The sequence below is a fragment of the Furipterus horrens genome, unplaced genomic scaffold (assembly GCF_987537825.1).
Source record: "Furipterus horrens unplaced genomic scaffold, mFurHor1.1.pri manual_scaffold_6, whole genome shotgun sequence".
In the NCBI taxonomy this organism is placed as follows: Eukaryota; Metazoa; Chordata; class Mammalia; order Chiroptera; family Furipteridae; genus Furipterus; species Furipterus horrens.
The window spans coordinates 108,082,952-108,110,683 of record NW_028327176.1 but is presented as its reverse complement, the minus strand read 5'-3'; the positions used below and the strand labels follow the sequence as shown (position 1 = coordinate 108,110,683).

The 27,732-nt window shown below is 36.7% G+C and overlaps 1 protein-coding gene across 1 annotated transcript in view; it reads left to right on the top strand.

The window, feature by feature from the left end:
* The window catches only part of COL21A1 (collagen type XXI alpha 1 chain), a 181,763-nt gene that overhangs the window by 73,417 nt on the left and 80,614 nt on the right, over nucleotides 1-27,732 (top strand). The window contains exons 4-10 of the mRNA XM_090282615.1: nucleotides 2,423-2,591; nucleotides 2,679-2,895; nucleotides 5,161-5,334; nucleotides 6,339-6,416; nucleotides 8,079-8,087; nucleotides 8,378-8,461; nucleotides 14,928-14,990. Coding sequence (XP_090138741.1) covers nucleotides 2,423-2,591; nucleotides 2,679-2,895; nucleotides 5,161-5,334; nucleotides 6,339-6,416; nucleotides 8,079-8,087; nucleotides 8,378-8,461; nucleotides 14,928-14,990 — 794 coding nt within the window. The remainder of the gene's footprint in view (nucleotides 1-2,422; nucleotides 2,592-2,678; nucleotides 2,896-5,160; nucleotides 5,335-6,338; nucleotides 6,417-8,078; nucleotides 8,088-8,377; nucleotides 8,462-14,927; nucleotides 14,991-27,732) is intronic.

Here is a 27,732-nt window from a genome sequence, read left to right as displayed (position 1 = left end):
TCTTCTTCACCTTCTGGCAACCCTATGATTTGGACTTTGGCCTGCTTATAGCTGTCCCATAGGTTTCTGAGCCTCTCCTCATTTTCCTCACCTTTTGTTTCCTCTTTCTGCACTGGTTGACTGTTTGTTCCTTCCCTATGTCCCAATTTGTTGATTTGATCCCTGGTTTTCTGTCCCTCACCACTAGTTTCATATGTATTCTCATTCATTTTAGCAGGACTAGCCTTCATTCCTTCCCCATCTTGTTTAAGATCTGCTGTTAGGTCAGTAAGCATTTTAATAACCAAATCTCTGTACTGTGCCTCAGAAAGATTTCCCACTGCTGCTTAGTTAGATTAGAAATTTGCTGTCTGGTCAGTTGTGTTATTGGGATCTCTATCATGATCTGTGCCATCCTGACAGTTTTGTGTTTACCTTTGCTTCCTGGGCAGGGCTGTCACACCTCCTATGCTATAGGGGGCGGAGCCCTGTGCACTGATCACTACCAGGCATCTTCTCACGACACTGTGATGCTTTGTGTGGGGGTGGGGTCCAAGATGAATTCCTGCCATTCACTCTCCGCTGAGAGACTGGGAGCCTCCTCCTCCATCCCCACACCCCCTGGGCCTCACAGTCCAAGGTAATGGGGGTCTGCCTTCCCTGGCATGGGAATCGAAAGCTGATGGGTGTGGTCTGCAGCCAGGGGTACTCCCCAGGCGCTTCTTACCTCCCGTTAAATATGTGTGTCTGTGCTTACCACCATCCCACCACCATTGGTGCTGCTGCTGCTGCCACCGCCAGCACAGCTTGACCTCTCCGCTCTGGCTTTGCCCCTCCTATCTGTCCGGACGAGCACCACTTCTTTATAACTTCATATGCTGAACTTCCATTTATTTTCTGGAACTTCTGGTTATTTCTGGTTTTATGGTAGTTGTATTCCTTCTTAGTTGTGGAGGAAGATGAAGCGTGTCAGTCTAGGCCTCCATCTTGGCCAGAAGTCGAGAATAATTATTTCTTATTTCTCCTGTTTTCATATAGAGAGATTAGCTAGATTAACTCTTTTGATCTCTCTTCCCACCTTCTTTTACTCCTTATCCTGGAATGAGAAAAAATGTTTTCAGATTAGTGAGTTTGATAAAAGTAGCTGTAGAGCATGTGTGACTTTAGTGAACAGAACATGCTCCTGACGTGTGAGGGAATAAATCAGATGATTTCCCTATCTCTCATCAGTTAGCTTCAAGCTTACCAGAGGAAGAAGAATGTGATGAATTGGGTCCCTCAAAACTCAACATATTAAGACCTGAAGAGAAAAATATCTTTCCCTTTCTAGGAATACATCTAATTTTATTTATATCAAATGTTTATTTTATTTCCAATATTCTTTGGTACAAGTTATGACTGCACATGTTGGGCTAATAAATCTCATGTCATTAGTTTTTATTATACATATTATACCTTTTCCTTTCTTAATGTTATGTAAGAGAGCGATTATCATAAGGTGTATTTAGTGGAGTTTGTTCTTGTTTTTTCTGTTAGCTGCTTTATAAAATATAAGCAGTCATGTTCAATGTGTATATTATATGAGGACCATGGAAAAATCTGAAAATATTGTAACATATCTACCATATAACAGTTTAATAGCACTTCAACCATATAAGAATTTCCATATAATTTGTGACACCAGTTTCCCAGAGAAGTGAAAGGCATATCATATTTTTGTAATTTATATATATTACTATATAGTACAAACCTTATTCTTCTTAAGGGAATAGTCTTTACTTCTAAATATAATTTTTATAATATATAATGTAATTGATCATAGATGAGAAATAAGCCCATATTTGGAACTTCCATGAATGGAAAAGACCCATAATTAAAGTTTTTTTGCAGAGTAACAGAACTGATGATATTTAAACTGTAGAATTATAAATTGCTAGAACTGAAAAGAATATCAAGAACAACATACTCTTTTTTATCCCTCAAATGCTGAGAATGCAAGAAGGGGATCTCAGGGTTCATCTAGAGCTAAGAAATGTGAGTGTTATCCAAGTTAATGTGACTAATTAATAGAAAATTCTGGGTGATAATCATGAATCCTATCCCAGCCTTCTCCCACCCCCAACCCCCAGCTATCAGATCACCTCATAGTCAAAATACATAGTAATATAAATTTCAGCATAGTGTTTAAGACAATCCATTAACAAATGTTCCTCTTACATTTCTGTTTTATGTTTATTTCCTTTTAGGGGGAGAAAAGACAATTGAGACTTCATTCTTAAGTGCTAAAAAATTCCCATGTTTTCTCAGAAAATACATTTGTATATATTTGCATATATAGATTTTATAATTCTTTTATTCTTCAACACCCCTCCCTTGATATTCTTCTCTTGTTGACGTAATTAATGGTTAATCAACGCTTACTGCTTTTGCGTCTGCTTTATAGAATCTGTCTGTCCAACGCGAATTCCAGTGGCAGCTCGCGATGAGAAGGGGTTTGACATTCTTTTAGGCTTGGGTGTAAGGAAGAAGGTGAAGAAAAGAATCCAGCTTTCACCAACAAAGATAAAAGGATATGAAGTAACATCAAAAGTTGATTTATCAGAATTCACAAGGTAAGTTTTATGTGTTGATACAATTTTTGAAATATCAGTAGGTGTGTTGAGAATTCTTCAAGCTTATTCATGTTCTTCTTTTCCTAGCAATGTTTTCCCAGAAGGTCTTCCTCCATCATATGTATTTGTCTCCACTCAGAGATTTAAGGTCAAGAAAATGTGGGATTTGTGGAGAATTTTAACCATTGATGGAAGGCCACAAATAGCAGTTACTTTAAATGGTGTGGATAAGACGTTACTCTTTACCACGACCAGCGTGATTAATGGCTCACAAGTGGTCACCTTTGCTGACCCTCGAGTTAAGGTAAAAATGCCTGGATATGGTTATGGTATTCGTGAAGAAGCACTGTGGGTTTTTGTGTATCAGGAGAAGAGAGCTATAATTTTAACATGACCGAAAAGATATCTACTTCATATTTTAATGTTGCTTTACTGAAAAAGCAACAAAGGAAGGAAAATTGTTGCTTAATCTATATGGAATTTAGGGGTGGGGGGAACTTACATTTTTTGACTGTCTCCTACTAGTTGCCAGGCATATTTAGTTATAATAACCACTCAACAAAGAATCTGTTGTTCCCATTTTGCAAACAAAGAAACTGAGCTTCAGAGATATTAAATTCCTACTCAAAGTAACAGAGCTAGGAAATGAGGATAATAGAAATTGAGTTTTGGTCTGGTCATTTTCAAAGTTCATCTTGGTCTGTTTTACATTGCCATGTCTTACAGATATTGAAATAAAGACATTTCTTAAAACATTAAATACAGGCAGACAATGGGTGCAGAATTCATATTCATTAGGAGGATATTTTATTTCCCATAAAGGGATATATTTAATGAAATCAATAAACTAAAAATAAAAGTGTACTTTCCAAGTCATGTGTTCAGAATACAGATGCAATGATAAAAGCAATTAAGTTTTGGTCATTATTATAATTATGAAAGTCTAATAATATAGTATATAACTTAGGAAATGTACAAGGTTATATATGAAATTATACATTTATACGATTTCATTTAACAAATTAACTTTTTAAAAACTTTGTTTGCTATTTTTACTAAAGACAATGTGACAGATTCTGTAAAAAATTAAAAGCGGCTAAGGTATGTTTCTTACCTTCAAGTAGCTTATTTATAATGAGAAATTCAAGGCTACTGATATCTAATGGAAGTATACCATGTTAACAGAGTCTGGAGGGAAAAGTGTATTCTAATACAAAATGTGAGGAAGTTTTGATAAATGAAATGGTTTTTGGACTGACCTGCAAGAATTTTGATGTAGTGAGATAAGGGCATTTTAAGTCAGTGGTTCAGTACTGAGTAGTCATGTGTAGTACAGGTCAGGCTTTTTATTTAGAGAACAAAAATTTGTATCTCTTGTGTTTGGAGTGTAAGATGCATAAAAGAAGAGGCTAGCAAGGTATAAGCTCAAATTGTGGGGAGCTGGAAAGTCATACAAAGGAATGTGAACTTCATTTGGTGGATGATAAGATTCTATTGAAACATCTTGACCATAGGTATGGAATGGTCAAAGCAATTCTTTCTTTTTTTCTTTCATAAGCAATACTTTCAACTCTATCCTGTAATTGTGTTAGGTTCTGGGAATATAGAAATTAAGATGGGGCATCTTCTCTGACAAAACTCTATTGAGATAAGTTAGTGGAAGTAGGAAGGATGGCACTAAGAGGGGAGGATTGGAGACAGAGATATGTTTGAAAATGATTCAAATAAAGCAAGATACTCATGAGCCTAAATTAGGGCAGCAAGAATGGACATGAAGATGTGAATTGCAATCATATTTAGGAGACATATTTGGTAGAGCATTGCACCTGGTTGTTATTACCACTGAGAGAAAATAAAAGGAGGTAAAGAAACTTGGTTTAGAAACTGAAGATCTATGATTTAAGGGAAATAGGGATAAGAAGGAAGTTTGGGGAATAGTTCAAGTTTGTTTTGTAATATATTGTCAGATGTTTTGTGATACATCCTGGCAAAAATTATTCAAGCCAGCATTAGAATTATAGGTATTATATGTTGATGTAAATATGGGACTTTTTTCATAGAAGTAATAATTGACCTGCAGGAATGGATGAGATAGTCAAAGAGGAGAATAAAAAGTGTTAAGAGCAGATTTGTGTGGAATGACTCATTAAAGGGCAAGTTGAGGAAGAGGGGTCCTCAGAAAGAAATAGTGTGAGTGATTGCAGAAGAAATGAAGATAATCAAGGTGGTTGGAATCATGGCAGTTGGGAGAGAATATCAAAGAGGAGGGACTAGTTATGTAAAAAGGAAGACGAATGAAAGGAACCATTTGGATTAGAAGATTAGGAACTCACTTGTGACCTCGAGGGAGTTGTTTGACACAACTATTTTGGGACATGTAATAGAAACTCTAGGGTTTAATAAGAAAATTGGTGGTTGGCATTTGAGGCCCAGCTTGGGTCAGCGTGAATTTGTTTATAATACAGCTAATTTTGTAGTGTAGATTTATGGTTGGCAGCAAATGAATAAGAAGAAAATAAAAGTATGTTAAGAATTTTATTTATGAATCTTCTATACTTTCTTCCTATAGACATTGTTTGATGAAGGCTGGCATCAAATTCGTCTCTTAGTAACAGAACAAGATATAACTCTTTATATTGATGATCAACAAATTGAAAACAAACCCTTACATCCAGTTTTAGGGATCTTCATCAGTGGGAAAACCCAAATTGGAAAATATTCTGGGAAAGAAGAAACTGTTCAGGTGATTAATAATGATTTGCTTTTTCTTGCATTATATAAAATGGAGCTTTTGCTGCCCTTTCTGTATTTACCTTAATTGTGAATTCCTTTAAGATACTTAATCAAAATGTGGTCAATTCCTTAGTGAAATTGTGTGTGTGTGTGTGTGTGTGTGTGTGTGTGTGTGTAAGTATGAAAATGTAAAATTAGACTTATTTTATGATAATAATACATAGCAAAATGTTCCCCTGAATTCAGGGTAGAATTCTATATTTTTATGAAACATTAAGTTCACGTTTTCCAGGAGAGACATAGATTAAATAATGAATTTGAAAAAGGGAATATAATTAGAGCTGTAAGTGGCATTATAAACATTTCTTTGCAATTGTGAAGATAAAATTAGATTAATGCATGTCAGGGTTCTTCGTGAAGAAAACCTAACTTTCTCAGTATCTCTTTAAAGTGTACTATCTCTGTGTGGGTTGAGAAATGTGTATGTAAAAGTCATTTCTTGTAAAATCCTTTCTTTGAAAGTTATGTCTTTCCTACTCTGTTTTTATTAAGGAAAGACCCTGTCACATTTAAGTGTGTTGTTACACACATGGTCTCGATATATTAATGTTACATGTCACGTTACAATAAATACTTAAATAGTAACAGGTGCTGGGACTACTACAACATTCTATGCCCGCAACTAAATATCTCAAACTAAAATGATTCTTGAGCCACCTAGTTTGAGTGTCCTAGGACAGTGTCTCTAGACTAGCTTTTAATACAGGATACTAAAAGGCTTCACTGGGTTCCTGAAGGAAATCAGAGATTTCTTTTTGGTGCTAGGGAAGTTTTCCTTAGGCGTTATGCTTCATCGGTGTTTAATACTATATGTGAGGCATTCAACTTTAGCTAAATGCTGTGATTTAAACTTTCCATAATTGCTAACTATAGTGGCTGTTTCCGTGTGTCTGAGTTCTTATAAAACAAGTAGCCTTTGCCTCAACTCTAATTTGATTGGGTTTATGTTCCTAGTTTGATGTCCAAAAGTTGCGAATCTACTGTGACCCAGAACAGAACAACCGGGAGACAGCGTGCGAGATCCCTGGATTTGTAAGTAGGGTGGATTTATTTTCCCCATGTGTTCCTTCAATACTATCAAAGAAAGAAATAAAAAGCAGATAATGTATGAGCCTTATTTAGATAGTTACTTCTTTTCAATTTTCAAAGAAAATAAAATTACATTGATTCAAACATATTTTGAAGTCCTTAATTGAAATAAAATTTTAATGCTTCACTGTACAAGTATGAATGAAAGATCACAAGAAACTTTTTCCCACATCATCTCTGCTTGTGATATGTTCCAATATCACTTGAAGTAGGACTGGGCTTGATCTAGAAAAACATAGGATTTTTTCTCTAAATGTCTAATGTGTAAAATACATTACTATATTTAATTAAATGTATAATTAGTATATATTTTCTGTTCACCATCATGTTTTCTCAAACTATAATGAACATGTAGTTTTCTTTTTGTTGCTATGACCTAAGTAAAGTTTTCTTATATTTCTAGGATATAAGCAAAATTTCTGTTTATTAGCTATGTTCATTAATGTGTTAAGAGAGAGATTATAAGCTAAAATGTTATAGAGTCTGATTGTATACATGAATGTATATAATCAATCTCTTCTCCTGTAGGCAAAAAACAGTATGCAGTATAGTTGCTAATGCAAATAAGGTAGAATTGTGTAAAACTTTTTGACGATGTGGATTCCCAGTGGTATTTGAGCTCTACGTTGTGTTTTTAGTTTGTATAGTCATGCTGTCAAAATCTCCTTTTTCTCTATTTAACTGAATAACTTATGAATCCATATGTTCTGAAATCTTGAGAACATAGAGCAACCTAATGGATCTATAGTGAACTCAAAGATGGAATCTTTTAGAAGTGATTCATTATGGGTATTCTAGATAAGTAATTGTTTAAGCACTATAACTTTTAGATACGTATAACTTGGAATATAAATCTCTAGTAAAATATTAATGTTGCATTTTGAGAGTCCCTTGTACACACTTTATTTATTGATGTCTCTGCATCGATGTTACAACTGTTACCATTTCTCTTTCCTATAACAAAGGCATAGCATTACATGACAGGTTTGGAATTCTCATGTTCAGTGTTATGTGTTTTTATGTCTCCTTCCTGACTCTCAGCTGTGACTTCATGTAGCTTGTTTGCCTTTTGTACCTTCATTCCCATCTTTCCATTTTCTGATATGATTTGTTATTGTTTGGAAAGATTCTCAACCTATCTCAAATTGTGTGTTAGTCAATAAGAAATAGATTGTTTGGGGAGAAGCCATCCTAGAGTGCATAAAATTTAATTCATGCAGTTTATGACTTGGCTAGATATGTTATGCCTTTTTTCTCTGGTTCTTAAATGATTTCAAGTAAGTTCAAGATAGCATATAAATCCCACCTTGAGGTACTTTTGTTTCTGCATGACCATTGTATTAAGCAGCTTTGGCATTTTAATTTTCTTCTTCTACTCTTTATTATTGTTAATTTTCTTTCTTTATCCTACTATAAATGTAGTAATCACATGCATAAATAACTGATTTTTTAAGGTAGTTGCAAGCAAATATTTTAGCTCTTGCTGATTTTATTATTTCAGGCATCTCTAACCTGGATAATGAAATATCTGAAAATTAGGAAGGTAATTTAGAAATTTAATTAAAAACCTATTTTCAAACACATTTGTTATTGTTTTTCTTTCAGAATGGTGAGGTAAGCCTGGTTATTACTGTTCACCTTAAGGTAATATTTGCATGTGGGACTGTTTAGCTTCCTTCCATCAACTGTAAGTATTTTAGACAAATTACACCTATTTTTTATGGCGTTTGTATTTTGTATTCATAGCTTTTTGTGATTAGGAATTTCTTATTAGGCTAAGTAAAATTGGAAAGTAAATGTAAGTTATCTTCATCATTTCACACAAACATACATTCATGTACATATTACATATACATATATATGCACCTTTCTATGTTTGTTTATTTTAGCTTTTGTCTTTGTAGTGCCTCAACGGTCCCAGTGATGTAGGTTCAACTCCAGCTCCCTGTATTTGTCCTCCGGGAAAACCAGGACTACAAGGCCCCAAAGTGAGTAATATCAAACATGCTATTTTTTGTTAAAACACACAAACAAGAGTTGAGCAAATGCACAGAATTCCAAATCACCATAGACCCCATTGTAAAATTTCCACCTAACTTTTTAGAACGGTTTAAAACCTAAGTGTTAGTAATTTTTTTAAAGTGTATTTTAATCTGTATTTGCCTTTGAACCTAAAACTGATACCCCTAGCCCACAGTAGAGTGAGGAGGGGGCATTATTTGTTGGTTTGCTTTTCTTCGGTTTGCTTCCCTGCTGCTACCCCACCCCCTGCCCCGCCCAACACTGCTGCTAGATCCCAGGAATGATTCTTACAACTTGGTACAAAATGAAGAAAGGGCACTTGTTAAGATATGTTTTAAATTCTTAAATGTCTAAATTCTTAATATGTCAAAAAGATGTTCAGTCAGAAAAATGAAGTAAAAAATTTTAAATTGATTTTAATGCTGTGTTAGATGTCTAATTCTAAAACTAGAGGCATATATATTTGTTTTACTTAGTCATGTACTAATTACTTTGGGGAAGTCATGATGTGCATGCTATTTTATAACCAGTTATTTTTTACATAACAAAATACTTTGAATATGTTCCTATCTTATTAAATATAATACATTTTTAAATAAGTTGATATTTACTATGGCTTTCTTAGACAGAGCCTAGGATACTGGGAAGTTAAGTGGTCTGTTCCCTGTAGATAAATTGTGTTCATTTAATATTATTTTAAAAATCACCTAATAAAAATAATATTTGACTTGAAAATATGACTTCTAGCCAAAGAGGTGTTTTTTGTGTTAATCATTTATTACTTGAGGTGATCATAAAATTTTTTCTTAAATATGAATTTTCTTATGGTTTCAATTACCATGACTGAAAAATTTTAGCTTCTGTACTGCTGATCTAAGAAAATTAAATTTTTCCTATCTTTTGTATGTTTCTCGTAGCCATTTTCATATGATAGTTCACGACATACTTCAAGCCTAGCTGTTAAAATCAAGAAAGAAATGAAACTTAAGATATAAAAGTTTACATCCAATATTTCATTCAAAGTAAATCTATTTGGCTTGGAATATGACTTCAGAACATCATAATTAATTTACTGTTCTAAACTATTTTTAGATTGCATTTAGGAAAGTTAAGCCAAGAGTTCTTTAGTTAAACTAACTGCATGTTATTTAGGATGCCACACTTAGACTTATAAATGAGAAATATCTATAAGATGCTCCAAATAAACCTTGTAAGATAGCTTGGTGTGACCTACCAGCAGACTTCTTTTTAAAAGTATATTTATATAGTTTATAATACTAGAATATTATACATAAATGATTTGATCTGCAAGAGATACAATGTGGAAATTAGAGTCCCATATTGCCTAACTTCTCAAAGTCCAGAGTGATTTCCTGACTCTCAGTGAGTTTCCAGTCACTTCCAGGGGCTCTAACGGGTTCACCGCTTTTGCGGAGGTATCAGATGCTTTTGATCTTTTTGATTCTTCATTAGTGGTGCATTATTTGTCTCACAATGACATCAATTATTGTACACGTGTTGCTACAGCAAATTTTTAGCACACCCTTTGTCTTATCTGACTTCCAGTCTTTCCAAGTTTCATGTGTTCCTCATTTTCATTCTCTCTTCCTAGTCATAATGTAGCCCCATTGCCACCTACTACTTTAAGTGAAATTGCAGTTTCCCACCAGTCTTCAAGTTGGCGTGCCTTCTTGATCTGCTTTCCATTTGCTTCAGAAAATCTGGCAGGAGGAGAGGAACACACACACTCCTCCATCCTTTTAAGGCTCTTTCCCCTGGAAGTGGTTCCTTACCCACATCAGGGACCTGTATGTGAAAAACAGAATCCCTCGCAACAGCGTGAGTTTCATGCACTTCCTTTAGAGAATTTCTGTCTTGGAAAATTGATAGCGTTTTATTTAGACCAACAGAACCAGAACTAAAGGAGATGAAGCAATTTTACTGTAAATCCAGCTGAGACTTACTGGCCATTTTTGTTTGGTGCTCTTTGGAAAGTTTTGTAGATGTTCATCAAGCAGAGTTATCTGTGAAAACAGATCTAGTCTTTTTATTAGCCAGAAATAGAGGTCTAGGAGGTAAGAGCTGACTCATGACACTAAGACAGAGGAGAAATTTTTGTGTTGATAGGTGGGTAAGTGCTTATTCTAAGACAAAGTCACCTGTTAAAAATTTTCTAAATTTCCAAAAAATATGACAAACTTATTTAAAAACCAGGCCAAATTAACTATAATACTACACACTTAGACTCTTCATGGAATGTAATTATAACTCCAATAAGCAAGATATATCGTCGTCGGCAGCCGTCCGTCTCGAGAGACGATGGTGTAGCTTCTTAAGAGTCTATCTGCACCGCCGAGAATGGCTGTGCAGTCCGACTCGGGAGTGACATGGTATCTGTCTCCTCCCGTGTTGAATCGACATCATGCGATGACGCTGAAGCTACAGAGCCTGGGCAGGGTGATATGGAGGGTCTGCTGTTGCCCATGCAGCAGACCCCCCCTCTCTTCGCAGCTGAAGGGTCCAAGGGAAAGACGGAGTCGATACAGCTTGGGTTCAGGTGCGCCGCAGGAGTTGCCGGTGTTGACTACAACGTCGAACCGCCTTAGGGACTCCGGCTCCGGATTTTCTGTCGGGGTTTACTCCCTTAGCCTTTCCCCTGAAGAGGTATGCCGCAAGGCAGCGGAGGTTTTTTGGAGTCAGAGTTTTCCTTCTCTGATGTACCCTGACTGGAAGATCGAACCAGCGACACTTAGCTCGCAGGCCGACGCTCAATCCACTGAGCTAAACCAGCCAGGGCCAAGGCAAGATATATATATATACATGTATATATGTAATCTGTCACTGGATCTAAGCACACCCATACCTTATTTATTTTGTATTCCTAGTGTCAAACATAGGGAGTGATTAAATCAATGAATCTATTAGAATAATTTTTTTATACAATGCACAGTGAAGGCAAATATAGACTAAATTCTCTTTTGGAATTCTAGTGTCTAGACCAGTGTTAAATGGTAATTTTGTTTGTTTAATCAATTATGAAATTATTGAAAAAATAAGATTCACCCCTCCTCCTTATTACTTATATGGAATGCCTGTATTCTATATGAATGGTCCAGGCAATCTTCAGTTTACAAACAACCACTTTTAAAAGACTTTTCCATGCAAATGGCAGCTTTTTCCCCCACTTCAGTAGCCAAGGAACGTTTGTGGGGACAAATGAAAAGAAAGCATTTTTCTTCTTCTTTAGAAAGGAACACTTTCTTAATAAGTTTTTTGCTTTGAAATGCCACTCTCTGTACAACTATATCCTTGCAGATACCCTTGTTTCACTCTAATAATGCTCCTGTGTAGAGATTCATTTGGACTATCAAAGTATCCTCTGTTTTCACCTAAGAGAGTGGGTATTTGAGTTTGGAGGGACGGAGGGAAGAAGTTGGTTTTGGAGAATGGAGTAGGTCTTAGGTCAGATATTCCTGTGGAGGCCAAAGATATAACAAAGGCACAAAGATTTTGAAAAACGGGCTTGATAACATGGGATTTGGTCCTACATGAAGATCTCCAAAGACATTTGTTTTAGATGAGTAACTTAAAATATTAGCTTGCTTTTGCAAACACAGCTGTTTTTTTTTTTACTTTAATTATTCATATTTACTTGAGAGGTTATATTCAGGATGTTTTAGCTTAGTCCATGACATTCCCACTCCTGTCAACAACTCAAAAATCCTGTGGCACCAATTCAATTCAACATAAAGTGTTCCTTTTAAGCTGAATATATCTCTATCTATCTATATATATATATATTTTTTTTAACTAAAAATGTGCAAATGTTTCAACTAAGTTAGAAGAAAATAGATTGGGAATTTAATTACAGTTGTACAATAATAACTCATATGTCTAATTTAATGTAGTTAGAAATTTGTTCCATGCTCAGTTTGCTAGTATTCCCCAGATTTGGTTCTGATCAGTGTATGCATTTTAATGTGGCCAGGGATAGCAGTATTTAGAAACATGGATTCTGGAGCTGATTTGGCTTATTTTGAATTCCATTTCAACAACTGTGCTGTGACCTTGAGTAAGTTACCTAACTTTCTCGGGCCTTGCTTTTCTTACATATAAAATGGGAATAATAAAATTACCTGGTTTGTGGAATTATTATGAGGATTAAGTAATTTAATGTATGTAAGTTTTTTAAAGCATTTCCTATCAAACAATAAATAATCAATAAAGTTTGGGTGTCAGCTTTTATAACAGTCGAAATAACCAGTAAAATCAGTCAGCTGTAATAAAACCCACAAAACAGATTACTTTTCCTTGTGGGGCTGCTGACCAGTGTTACACTCCTTATGAAGTCACATTGGGTTTATCTTGTGGGTGATATTTTTCCCCTTGGAAACTTGGTTTTGATTAATTTAAAATATTATTGTTAAGTGTGTTTTGTACTTTTATGCAGCATAAAAAGTAAATTCTGTTTCTTCATGTGCCAAAGTTTTATTTCAGCCTCATCATAGTACAGGTTAAACCCTCTCAGATAATTTTGATGTCCTAGATTTTGCTGATAATTAATATTCTGCAAGTGAAGGGGTCATTAACAGGAGATCTGATTTGACTTGGAATAAGTCAGGCAGTAAATAGTTATTGAATCTCTGCTTGATACACAGCATTGTAAAAAAAAATGTAGAAAATATGGACCATGTTTTCAAGGAATCTAGATCCAAATGATAAATAAAGACTAATCAAGGAAAAACTTTGAGAAAACTCTAGTTATGAATAAGTGATCAGTGATATAGGTCCTACTATAGCATTTCAATAGGAAGAGACATCAGCAAAAAATGGAATTAATGAGGAAGATGCACTGATGGAAAATTTTATCATACTGACTTTCTTACATAGGAAAGGAAGACAGTCTTCTTCCCAGGAGAAAGGAACGGTGGAATTTGTTGAAAGGCAGTGAGTGCAATCTGAAAACGGATGGCAGGGAGGCTGGATATTAATGTGCATCCTCTGAAAACAACAAGAGGAAAATTCTAACACTCTAGAGAGCCAGAAAGTTGTTCCCTAATGTCCAGCTAACACTGGAAGTCCTTGGATTAGAATTACAAATTATACTTTTTTAGCAAGACATTAAATGTTTCAGCATTATTTTTCTCCCTGGATTTACAGTCATTCTTTTTCCCTTTCAAAAATGACACATTTTCCCTCTTCTCAGCCTTTCTTTATGCTAAGCTCGCTCCAAAGTGAAAAGCCCATTCCTTCTTCATTGTCTCCTTAATAGAGATCACACAGTTCTTTCCATTTTTTCTGTTGAGTTTCAAGAATAAAACTCCCTATCCAGCAGCCTGAAGTAGAATTTCAGACCAGCAAATTTGGCTCTGTGGAAGTACCCTTCATTAATATATAATAGAATCACTGGGGTTCTGTGTGAATGATTTCTTGAGGAAAATAGTGAAGAATTATTGAGTTGAAAATCACTTGCCTCTAGGCAGGAATTTATTGGTACTGATGGCCAAGACTTTGTGTTTTTTGGCAAGATGCCCTCTGTGGACTTCATACACTCAGCAACAGATGAATATTATATTATTTTAAAAGAATTTCTTAGAATTAAATTATAAAACACTCTCATCTCACAAAAAATGTTGCTTTCATTTTTTTTTTTTTTAAGGGTGGTGACCATATGAATGATCAGTACCAACCATGTGTAATAGTCTAGAGTTCCATAGAATGTATCTAGGCTCATTGTTCTTCGAAGATACCTGGTTTGTGAGGGCAAAGGTCATCTCTTCATTTTTTAGGTGTTATAGGTGCTGAAAGACTGTCAGAGTTGGGCAGAGTTGTTTGGCTTGGGCCTTACTCTCATGAAAGTATTCAAGTTATAGGAGTTTAGGATGTTCAAATGAGATTATGAATATAGACAGAGACACATTGACTGGATTGAAAGCAATGACTGTTGTGTAGCTTTAAACAGGAGCCCCACATGTATGAACACATGGCATGTGGACTATTTTTTTAAATAAATAATTATGAATTGAATTATTTCATAGGCCATTAATATCTGTAGTATAACATTTATAATGAAATTAAACTATAGTGCTATGAGTGAAATGTTGTGATCACACTTCATCATTCTTTTTTAAATTCTAAAAATGTATCCTCTTACACATATTAACATTTTATATCAGTGAAATGTACTTTACCTGTTATACCTGTTCTCACACAAATAAATAATTGTAAGTTTTACATACCCAAAAATGCTTTATTTGTTAAGGTGGGCATTTAAAATATGGCATCATTTTTCTAGTTTGCATTTTAGGACTTCTCTTTGTTTTTAACATACAAAAAGTTACAAATAGTGGAATTGGCTTTGGACCTTCATGGGCTCTAACTGTGCCAGTATGGTTGGTTGTTTTGTATTGAGAAGTTTTTTTTTCTCTGTAGGGTGACCCTGGACAGCCTGGGAGCCCTGGCTACCGTGGACAGCCTGGTCAAGATGGTAAGCCTGTGAGTACTGAAAGCTTAGTCATCTCCAGTACTGGGATTACAGTGTCAAAGTTAAAATGTCACTGGGAAAAATTAAACAGGTAATAGAGACTCTATTTAACACGATTGTAATAAGGGAGAGAGATTGAACGCCACTTAGCCGAAACAAAAGGAAGGTGGATTCTTGCCTGGGGTGAGCTAATGGAAGAGTACTGGAAACCTTGATGGGGGAGGTTGATCAAAGGCATGGAGCAAATTAAGTTACCCTGAACTTGCTAATGTTTTCCTCTGTGAGTGGGCTGTCTTTGTTTGCTAAGTGGCACCCATGGAAGTTGGGACTCTCCCCTTCCACAGCGAGTGGGAGACCTGGACACTTACATTTTTTGAAGACCATCTCAGAAGGATTCCCAGGTCCTTGAGAAAGACACTTATTGCTAGTTGTAAAGCTAGTGAGAAGGTTTTAAAAAGATTTACAACTTGGAGGGGCAGAAAAAGAATTTACAATTACAAATTTTCTAAAGTAAATGTTCTCAGAAAAAGGAGGTCAGAAAGAAGCCTATCTAAAGTTTAGTCAAAATGAGGGGAATATTAAGGCTGGCTTGATCAATAGAATTAGCATTCCAGTCACTTTTTAGGTATTTTACTCAAAAATTGTATACATCTTTGCTACATTTAAAAAATTGTCCAGTGAATTCTTAGTATCAATAAATAGCTATTTTCAGAAATCTTTTAATATTTTTCTTTCACATCTATGGAAATTTTCAAGTGTTGACCTAAATAAAGAGGTAAATTGTGTCAAGCTTAAAATTGTTTTTTAAAAATATTTATTTGGGAATAGCAGAGGAGTTGCAATTTGGCGCATATAAACTGTACTGAGCTGCAGGTGACTCTGTTAAGGGGCTGGTGTAGGCTGTATTCATGGAGAGGGAATGTAAAGAGGGAAGAGTTCAGTTAGAGTCTGTTAAAATCACGAACTAATGAGACTAACTTTGAGAATACCTCAAGCAGACAAAACCAGTCCAGTCATACAAGCAAAACTCAATCCAGGCAATTTTTGTTTAAGCCTCTGGGAATCATAAGCAAAACTTCCCAAGGTTGGTATGAGACAACCCCTGACCAATGCCCTATCATTTAAGAAAGTTCTGACATCCTCTGTTTTCTGTAAATCAGGGAAATCAGTTTCTCAGTCCTTTAAGTTCTGTTTTTTTCTGAGGGCACATGTGTGATATTTTTTATTTTATATCCTCCAGTTCCATTTTAGATTGACATTCTTTCACACAAATTAAAACTCTTTTTAAAGGTTATATTATTTTCCTAAGAATACATGTACTGGTGTACACTTATAATATGCCAAGAAAATAATATCCTCTAAGGTTCAAGAGAATTTAAGGGATATTTTTGAATTAAACATAAAACAGATCCATGTCAAAGCATTTTTGGCAAATATTTGCAGGTAAGTTACTATCAGAACTTTTATAACAGTAAATAAACATTTTAGGAACTAACTTTGAATGTTAAATAATTGTCACCATAAAAGTATTCCCTAAAGGACTTTCTTTATCATGTAATGAAGGATGGAAAGAATCGTATTATGAGCCATTAATGTTTGAGCAGTTAAAAAAACCACAGGTTAATGTTAAACTATCGGTACTCTATTAGCACAGAAGAGGAGCTTGTTATGTCCATGAGCAAGGTGCCAACAAATTTAATATAAAAAAATACAGCCAGGTTTTGAAGAGTAGTGATGTTATGGGGCTATTTATAGCAGTGTTACATGGGAAAGGGGTTAATTATATAGGTGAGTCTCTCTCTCGAGAGATTGTCAAAGCAGGAATTCTGAAGAGGTAGCAAAATGGTGGTCAATTGAAGCTGCAGGGAGCTAAGCAGCTGGGTGTTTGCGACTGAGGAGCTGGGTGATTGGGGCGGTGAGGTTCAATTGACCCATTGGAATTCATTCTAAATATGATGGCAATCTATCTGGGAATTTTAAGAAAGAAAGTAACTTGATCTGCCTTACTTTTTAGAAAGAAATATACAGGGTGGGGCAAAATTAGGTTTACAGTTCATATGGAGAATAATACAATAATTACTAAATAATAATACAAGAATAAACTCTGTATTCCACGTACTGACAACTGTAAACCTGTTTTTCCCACCCTGTAAATAGTATGTGGAGAATATATATGGGGCATAAGTGGAAGCAGGAGACCAGGTAGGAGGTTATTTCAGGGTTCTGAGAAGTAACAGTGGCTTGGACTAGGGCGATGTGTTTGGAGGGATGAGAAGTAGTCAGATTCTGTATTATTTTTTAATGTAAAGCTGATCAGTATTTCTGTTATATTAGATATGAGGCGTGAGAAAAAGAATCAAGGGAGACTTAGAGGATCTAAGCTTGAACAACTGGATGAATTGTGGTGTCATTTACTGAGCTGGGCAATACTGGGGGAGATGTCACTTTTGTGGAAGAAATCAAGAATTCAGTTTTGTACATACTGAAGGTGTCTCCTAGAATACTATAGATAGAAATCTTAAGTTTAAGGATATGCTTGAGAATGAAAATACACAGTTAGGACTCTTTAGCGTGTAGATATATCTAAAGCCCCCAGAATGCATGAGATTATTTAGGGAATAAGTACAACTAACTGGAGAATAGAAGGGGCAGTGAGCTGAGCTTAGGGCTCTCTTACAGAGAATAAAGCAAGGATACAGCCAAGGAAATTATGAAAGAACGATCAGTGAAGTAGGCATACCAGGAGAGTGTGGCGACCCAGGAGTCAAGTGAAGAAAGCATTTCAAGAAGGGAGTGATCAGTTGTGTCATTGTTGTTAAGAAGTTGGGAAAAATGAGATCTATGCCTAGACCAATGGATTTTCTGCATGGAGGTAATTGAGTACCTTGATAAATGGGGTTTCAGGGATGGAGGGTACAAAAGGTGGATTGGAATGGGTTCGAGAGAGAGTGGGAGATAAAATGGTGACAGTGAATATAGATGTTTATTCTGAGGGACATAATGAGGAGCAGGGAAATGGAGTAATAGTGTGGGAAGGATGTGGGATAATAAGAGAGGTTTTAAAAAGATGGGATGGTGCAGCCACTATGGAGAACAGTATGGAATTACCTCAAAAGATTAAAAATGGAACTGCCTTTTGAACCAGCGACTCCACTACTAGTATTATACCCGAAGAATCTTGAAACCCCAATTCAAAAGAACTTATGCACCCCTATGTTCATTGCAGCACTGTTTACAATAGCTAAGTGCTGGAAACAACCTAAGTGCCCATCTGTAGATGAGTGGATCAAAAAACTGTGGTACATTTACACAATGGAATACTATGTAGCAGAAAGAAAGAAGGAACTCCTGCCATTTGCAACAACATGGATGGAACTAGAGAGAATTATGCTTAGTGAAATAAGCCAAGCAAAGAAAGAAAAATACCATATGATATCACCTAATACAGGAAACTAAAGAACAACACAAACAAAGGAACTAAATAGAACAAAGAGCAGAATAGCAGTCAATAGGGGGGAGGGGAGAGGGAGAGAAGGGGGATAAGTAAGGGAAGGGTTTAATTAAAGAGCCTGTATGAAAGACTCATGGACATGGACAACGGGGAGGGATATGATTGTGGGAGAGGGGGTGGGTTGGGTGGGGGAGAGAAATTGGGGGAAAAGGGGACAACTGTAATTGAAAAACCAAAATAAAAAAATTAAAAAAATAAATAAATAAATAAAAAGATGGGAGATGTTACAGCATTTTCTATGATGAAGAAAATGAAGCAGAAGGGGGACAATTGATGATTTAAGATATTTGCAGAAAGAAAATCCTTGGGTAGGTGGGAAAGCATTGCTTCCAGTCCCAAGAGGAGAGTTTGTTCTAAATAAGAATATGGGTAGTTAAACCTTTATATGGGCTAGAGTGCCACACCAATACAGAAATTGCTAGGTGATGTGTTTCAGGATGTAGGATGAGAAATTTAGTATCAGACTGCTTCTATTTTGAATGGAATGAAATGAAGAAATTCCAAACCTAACATCTCCCCTTTGCCTTTCTCCTTAACTCCTGTAATCTCCCAACACTAGCCTTGTAGTTTCTCTCATCCATCCCTTGCTCACTTTAATTTAGGCTGGTGTGAATTTGTTGCATTCCCTCACTGCAGCTCCTAATCCCACTGAAGATAAGCCTGAGGTCCTCTGTGATTTCTGACCTAATCATACTGGGTGAGATGAGTTTTATAAATATGAGCCTGCCTTTGCCTGAGGCCCCTCCCCTGGGGTGTACTTTTTCTGTTACTGACAGCTTCATGCTGTCCCAACTCCATGCTTAAGTGTCTCCTGCTGGCACTTCACAATGATACAGAGCTCCCTTGACAATGTTGCTAAATTATTTAGGCTTTTGTTTTTCCAGTGGTTTAAAGTCCTGGGCAATATTTGGAGGTGAGTGCTGAGCAGGCGTTCCACAGACTTGTCAGCCCTTGTTTGCTTCATTTTTTCTTTCTTAATATCTTGCCATGAATGAAGTACTGGGAATTTGCTGAAATTAGCCTGATACTATAATCACAGATATTACTCTGACTCTTGTTTAAGCTATAATAGACATTGTCTCATCTCCTTTAGTACATTACATATTTTTGTGTTTGTATATATGATTTTATGTATAGATATAGCTGTGTAGTGTTTGATATTAGATGTCAGAAAATGTTAGATGGTATTAAATGATATCTGATGTTAAAGAACAAACTAACTGTGGTAGCTAGAATAATGTTTACATTCTTATCTTAAAGACCTGAGAATATGTTACCTTGCAAGGCAAAAGGGACTTTGCATGTATGATTAAATTAAGGATCTTGAGATGCAGGGATTATCCTGGTTTCTCTGAGTGGCCCGGTGTAATCCAAGAGTTCCTATAAGTGGGAGGCAGTAATATCAGGTCAGAGAAAGAGAAGTGATGAAAGAAGCAGAGATCAAATGAGGCAGGATCTAGAAGTTGGAAGAAGGAAGGAACAGATTCTCTCCCCTAGAACCTCTAAGAGGAATGCAGCCCTCCTGACACTGTGAGTTTAGCTCCCTAAGACCCGTTTGGAGGCTCATATCTGCAGAACTATTAAGTTAAACTCCTATGTTAGGGTAATTTGGTACAGCAGCAATAGAAAACGGATATACTGTACTAACCCAAACCCTATTTACTCAGAGACAGAACTTCTTTCCTTAACTATCTCCTTGCCCCTGTTTCTTTCTCTCTTCAGGAGATATGAGATTGAGTGGCCAGGCAGGAAGAGAAAGTGAGCCTGGGAGCCAGAACAGCTGAGGGTCATTAGTGTGTGTCCGGGGCCAGTGCACAGTGGGAGTGGGAAGGTGTGGGTGGAGCCTCTGGCTGGCGATTGAAGCCATCTGGACCAAGGAAACTTGGATGGAACAATTTGAAGGGAATTCTGCTTTGTTTGGATTTAGTTCTGTGCAACCCCCCTCAATAAGCAATTTGAGTCTCTTTCTCATTATAGCCAGGCCAAGTCAACCAAAGCTTTAAATAGTAAATTATTCCACTCTGGAGAAATATTAGTTTTCATAAGGAAAATGCCTTCAACCAAAATTAAAGAACTATTTAAAAATCCTTCTGTTCCTTTCTCATTTCTCTATCAGTTAAATAACTTCTATCAGCACAGTGGCTGAACATACTACTATTTTACTCTTATCATTATAAAAAGAGAGGCAGGGAAATATTTTTATGTTCTGCTAGGTAATCAAAGTAGTACAATGATTAAAGACATTGTACTGATACAACATTGATTTTAAGAGAAGGCCATGTGTGGAAACATATACTAGGACTATTTGTGACTTTGTAGTTTACATTTTTATAGTGCTCATTTCTGTTTTCTGCCATTATTAATTACTCTTTATAAAGTACTTTACTGAAATCAAAGCCTTAGCTGGTTGGCAGAGATATTTGCAGCTATCTTGCCCTGTGTTTCACTTTTAAAAGTTATTTTGCTGCTAAGAGCCCCTGTTTCTTACTCTGGAACATGGTGCCAGATGAGGCCCAGGTTCTCTCCGGTACTGATTTTATGAGATTCCATGAAGGTCATCATATTTGCTAAGAAAGATAGGCTAGATTAAGCTTCAAAATTCTAGAGTTGATTTTTCATATCATTGACCTAAAGAAGTGATTCAGGAAGACTGACAGCATACTGCTACCAGTAGACTTAAGAGTGGGTCACACCCAGTGATGCCGCCATTCCCCGCCTTGGCCCCACCTCCCTCAATGTCCCCCTCAGTGGTCTACAGCTTCCAGATACTGGCCAGTTACTATGGAGGGTGAAACCTTACACAAGTGGTAGTCAGGACAGATGGGGGATTTCAGAATTACACGTCTTTATCAAGCCATGAACGAAGAGAGGGTGGGGCGGATTAGCAGGAGATGAAGTTGTATATGTAGGAGGGAGATAGGAAAGGAGATGAAGTACAGCTCTTTAGGCCATTGTGATGACTTTGGCTTTCAGTTAGAGTGAACTCAGGAGCCGTTGTAGGGTATTGAGTAAAGAATTGATGTGATATAACTTTTTTTTTTTTTTTAAGAATTACTTCGACTATTGAGTTGAAAATAGATTTTAGGGTGATGGAAGCAAAGGCAGTGAGATCAATCATGAGGTTCTTTAAATATCCCAGGAGCAAGATGATGGGCGCTAGCATCAGGATGGTAGTAGTGAAGTAAAGAGAACTACTACTTACATTCTGGGGATGTTTTGAAGTTAGAGCTGAGGTATTGGATATAAATTTAAGAGAGCTCACAGGAGACTCCAGTGAGATGTGGAAGGATGGGGTAGAGAAAATTGGGCAAGAGGAATCTGGAGTTTGGTTTTGGATATATTAACTTTTTTTTTTTTTTAATTATTGTGTGTTTTTTCTTAAAATTTTCTTAATTTTTATTGTTGACACTATTACAGATCCAATTTCTCTCCCTTTGCTTGCTTATACTCAGACCCCCATCCCCCAGCCATCACCACACTGTTGTCTGTGTCTGTGGGTTATGCATATATGTTCTTTGCCTAATCCCTTCCCCTTCACCCAGCCTCCCCCACTCCCTGCCCCTCTGATAGATGTCAGTCTGTTCCATGTGTCCAAGCCTCTGTTTCTATTTTGTTTGTCAGTTTATCGGATGTATTGAATTTTTATGTTAGATGTTCAAGTAGAAGTTTTCAGTGGATAGTTGAATACAGAAATCTGACATACAGGGTGAGTTCCCTTTTTGTGAAGTGTTCTTTCTTGTCCTTTACCCATTTTTCTAGAGGAGTGATAGCATTTTACATATCAATTAATAAGAACTTCTTATACTTGAAGAGAATTCATCCTTTTATCTATTGAAAATATTTCTTCTATTTGGTTTATAATTTTGCCTTTAACCCTGGCTGGTTTGGCTCAGTGGATTGAGCGTCGGCCTGCGAGCTAAGTGTCGCTGGTTCGATCTTCCAGTCAGGGCACATCAGAGAAGGAAAACTCTGACTCCAAAAATCCTCCGCTGCCTTGCGGCATACCTCTTCAGGGGAAAGACTAAGGGAGTAAACCCCGACAGAAAATCCGGAGCCGGAGTCCCTAAGGCGGTTTGACGTTGTAGTCAACACCGGCAACTCCTGCGGCGCACCTGAAGCCAAGCTGTATTGACTCCGTCTTTCCCTTGGACCCTTCAGCTGCGAAGAGAGGGGGGGTCTGCTGCATGGGCAACAGCAGACCCTCCATATCACCCTGCCCAGGCTCTGTAGCTTCAGCTTCACTGGAGAGGACACTCCAGCGTCATCACAAGATGTCGATTCAACATGGGAGGAGACAGATACCGTGTCACTCCCGAGTCGGACTGCACAGCCATTCTCGGCGGTGCAGATAGACTCTTAAGAAGCTACACCATCGTCTCTCGAGACGGACGGCTGCCGACGATAATTTTGCCTTTAGAAATGTAAAATTTCCCAATTAAGTATTTTCTTTTGTAGTTTCTTCCAATGTTTTTGTTTTTTGAGCATGAGATACTAAATATTCATTTTCTTTTTTATAGTTTTTAAGAATTCTTCATTCTTGATTTTAATTTTGGCGTTTATTTTGGTGTTGGTATAACATGAAGATCCAAACAAATTTGACAGACTTGGAGAATGGCTATTTTAACATAGCACAATTCAACTAGAATAAACATATGTGATGGGAATTCCTGAAAGAATGATGCAACTTTTGGCATCATTCATAAACATATAATGTCTATATTAAGAAAAATGACAGTCCTGCTTTTGGATTTAGTTTAAGACACTACACTTCAGGGATGTGTAGGATCTGGATTTCATTGAGAGGAGAATAACTGTGAGCGAGTACAACTCAGAAGACAGCCTGCAGGGAGGATTTACTGAACTTCAGGTGTAATCCAAGTAAGAGATGTTGGTTTAAAATACACAAGAATGATGGTAGAGAATAAGAAGAAGGGGGTGGCGGAAAACTAAAACTGATGCTTGCAGAGCACACCTGACAGGGGGCGAATAATCAGTAGTACAACAACAGGACCCATGAGACAAGCTTTTTATGTTTTTCTCCTTTCTGACTTTTTACTGAGTATGTGCCAATTGCGAACTGCACTCTTTAAGAGCTGTGGGAAGTTTAGGGCTGTGAGCCATGAAAATTAAAGACCTGGAAGATGGAATACATTAGGATAAAAGCCAAAGAAATGGCTATTATTCAGCATGGAAGGAGAATTACAAGAGGAAGCTTAATTATGGAGTGTATAAAAAACATCTTTCTAGAGAGAAAACATCTTTCTACCTAAACTCTCACTTCACCTCAATTTGGATTCCTTAGCAAAAAGGTTTATTGTCTCACTGCCTCCCACTCCAGACACAAAAACACACATATGTGCACACATTCATGAGAATCTCACTGACTAAGATATGGACCATTTACCTTGAATGAACTATTCTAAACTTGGGCAGTTTATCTTCCTTTTCTGTAATAAAATATTATTTATCTCTTCCCTGAAACTTTCCTAGACAAGGCTTAGTTACTAGCTAAATCATTTTTCTCCAACACTCCCCTTATATGAATTTCATATATGGATCTTTCCATATTCATCTCATGTATCTCTTAAATAGATTAGTTACATTTTATATATTATATATGTAATATATACAATAATGATGTGTACATAAACATATATGTACTAATGTTTATATATTTAAATCATCCAAGAAACTGTTTACTTACACATTTAGCATTTGTGATTTTAAAGATAAATTCATGCTTTTATTGTCTTCTTATGAGTATGATTATTTTTAAAGCCCTCATTGACAAGTTGGACACAATAAATAGAGGGGTGGGTGGACAAAAGTCAGTTGCCCACCCTTATTTCTATGTTTGTTTGCTTATTCATGCTTTCATTCATCTGGTCATATACATGATTATTGCTCGGTATTTACTCTGTTCCTGCCACTCTTCAAGGATAATGAAATATAGCAGTGAACAAAACAGACAAAAACTCCTACTGTATTGAGGCTCACATTCCATCAGGGAGAGACAGATAATCAATCCACAATAAAAATTTAAAATAAGTAAATAATATCAGATGATGATGGGTATTATTGAAAACTATTGCAGAACAGCAGGAGAAGAAGTGGGATTAGCTATTGACCACCTCCCTTTGAATATAAAGCATAATTACTGGAGATTTAGGTTACAAAGTAAGAATTATTAAAAATGGTATAAGTCACTGTAAAAAGTGCATTCTCATTTCAAAATAAGCTTAGTTTAACTTACTTAGAAAGTGAGGTAATTTACCTAAATTTAATTAAGTTCTGTGAATCTAAGAACCAGATTTTATCTTCAGAGATCATTTGCCAAAAGTAGACAGTGTTTTTCTTTCATGCGCTTTGTTCAAGGTTAATTATTAATGAAAAGCAGATGATATTGCTTTGTATTTATCATGTTGCAGTACTTTGTGGTCGAGGGCATGCAAATAATTCCAGCAGACAGAATGTGAGACGGTTGGAGGGCTGCCGCTTGCTCAGGCAGGATCAGCACTGAGCAGGGCAAGCACCTTCCTTTTATTGGATTTTGCAGATATGCTAATCAACAGGGAGGGTCCAGGAATGAGCTCACAGGCACATTCCAGGAATGATTACAATGTACTTGAAACTTACAACAGAGGAAGCTTAAAGGATTAACTGAAGAGAACGCTTCCTGATAAACAAGTCTATATATCCTCTATAGATTCAAAAACAGAAAAACAGAAATCCAATCACTTATTCTTTTAAGGCTATGGAACGGATGCACTGTTCCTTAAACACTAACAGAAAGCAATCAAGGTTAAACACCATTTGTGCTTAGTTTTGTTTGATTTCCTTATCAACATCAGGGAAGATGGAGTACTCAGCAAGATTCTTTTTAAGTCACAGGATGTCTTTAAGATCCTGAGGCCTGAGCAGTCAGAGACTGTGGGCACCAGTGAGTCCAGCTCGCTGCTCGGATCATTGAACACCTGGACCCAGAGGCATGTAAACATACCTCAAATCAGAAGTCTTGATTTCCAGCATCATTATCACCCATACACTTTTATCTAAGGAAGGGATGATTAGATTTAAATTAAATTTCATTTATCATAAATGTAGTTTGGTTTAATTTGAAGTAGCAATTCTGTTTTCTCCCCACACAGAAGCATAGATTCTCATTGTCAAGTATAAATCATATATCTTAGTCCATAGAAATATTGTTAAATTTTTTGTACTACTTCCTCTTTTGTAATCAATTAAACTATATTTTCCTCCAGAGTCCCTCTTATCAGCACCCTGCTGCACAAGCCCAAATCCTAGTCATCATTCTACAACTCCAAGCACGACGTTTCTTCTAACCCATTATCAGGTTAGACTAAATACATCTGAATGGACCCAGATTCTACCTATCATTATCTCTTCACTGCAGGAACCTCCCCATGTTTTTCTTGCCCCATTTAATGTGTCCTCCACAGTGTATTAAGTGACGTATTTAGAGCTCAAGTCTGATTGTGTGACCTCTTAGTTCAGAGGCTTGGTTAGAGATCAGAGTCCTTCACAAGACCTGTAAGCTATACATGTAACCTCCAGTCTGTTATTCCAATGTTGTGTGCAGCATACAAACATGCATTTCTTCTCTCATCTCCAGCGATATGGTTCATCCTACCATGCTGCACGGCACATTGAAGGGCTTACATTTATGGGGGGGTGGCAGAAATCCTGGAATTTTCTTCTAGAGGGTGGGCCCTTTGTAGTACAGGCTTCCCTTGCTAGAATGGTGTTCTAGGAACCCATCTGTATCAGTGCACCAGCTGGCGTTGTTGTGAGAGGCTGCATTCAGCTTCAGTGAATTTTTTTTGAAGACTCAGTGCATTTGTTGATTTCATGATGGGTGACTTATAAGCACACCTGGCCACACCATGCTGAATGTATAGCAGTTTTTGACCAAAAACATCATGATGCCCCACTGCCTCCATTCCCTATTCATTCTGTCTCTCCCTGAGTGACTTTTTGTTTGTTTCCCTGGATTAAAAAATTCCTCAAAGGAAAATGTTTTTCTGATGTGCAAGAGATGCAACAAAAAATGGCATAAGCACTAAAAGGCATCAAAATCAATGAGTTCAAAAATTTTTAACAGCGGAAAAAAATGTCTCAACAAGTGTATTGCATCAAGTGGAGAGTATTTTGAAGGTGACTGAAGTTTAAATATGTAAGAATAAATATACACTTTTTTAAATAAATCAATTTCATTGGGGTGTGGGGTTCCCTCCTTATATGTGTTGTGTTTCCTTTAGTATTCCTTTGAGCTTATGTGTTCAAAAAGTGTCCCTTAACACTCTATTCTTCACCTCCCATAGCATCAGAGTTCTTGCTTAGTACTTAGCTCAGGTGTAATTTTATATACTTAATGTGATTTGTTAAGTAATTTGAGTAATGAGTTAAATCATTTAAACTACTTGGGTGAGATGGCAAACTAGTTTCTATATTAATTATATATATTGAAAGACAGATTCATTAATATTCTTGGAATTTAGTTGTATAGAGCTATAAAGTCTGCCAATGACTAGAAGAATCCACAGTGCATATTCAAAGTATACATTTGATTTTGGTTACCTAGTTACCCTGGCTGTGTACCTAAGTGTATCTGTTGGAATTTTAGAAAACTTTGAAGAAAACATATAATAGTATAAACTTTAAATCACATTCATACATTAAAAAAATGAGGGTTCTATCCCAAATAATTTATTTGGATTTTATTCTCATTTTTAAGTTTAGAGTATTTAAAAGAAACCACTTACTCTTTCCTTCTCACTACTTAAATATATATATGTGTATACAAATATATCTATCTATCGGCAGCCGTCCGTCTCCAGAGACGATGGTGTAGCTTCTTAAGAGTCTATCTGCACCGCCGAAAATGGCTGTGCAGTCCGACTCGGGAGTGACACGGTATCTGTCTCCTCCCGTGTTGAATCGACATCTTGCGATTATGCTGGAGTGTCCTCTCCAGTGAAGCTGAAGCTACGGAGCCTGGGCAGGGTGATATGGAGGGTCTGCTGTTGCCCATGCAGCAGACCCCCCCTCTCTTCGCAGCTGAAGGGTCCAAGGGAAAGACGGAGTCAATACAGCTTGGTTTCAGGTGCGCCGCAGGAGTTGCCGGTGTTGACTACAACGTCAAACCGCCTTAGGGACTCCGGCTCCGGATTTTCTGTCGGGGTTTACTCCCTTAGCCTTTCCCCTGAAGAGGTATGCCGCAA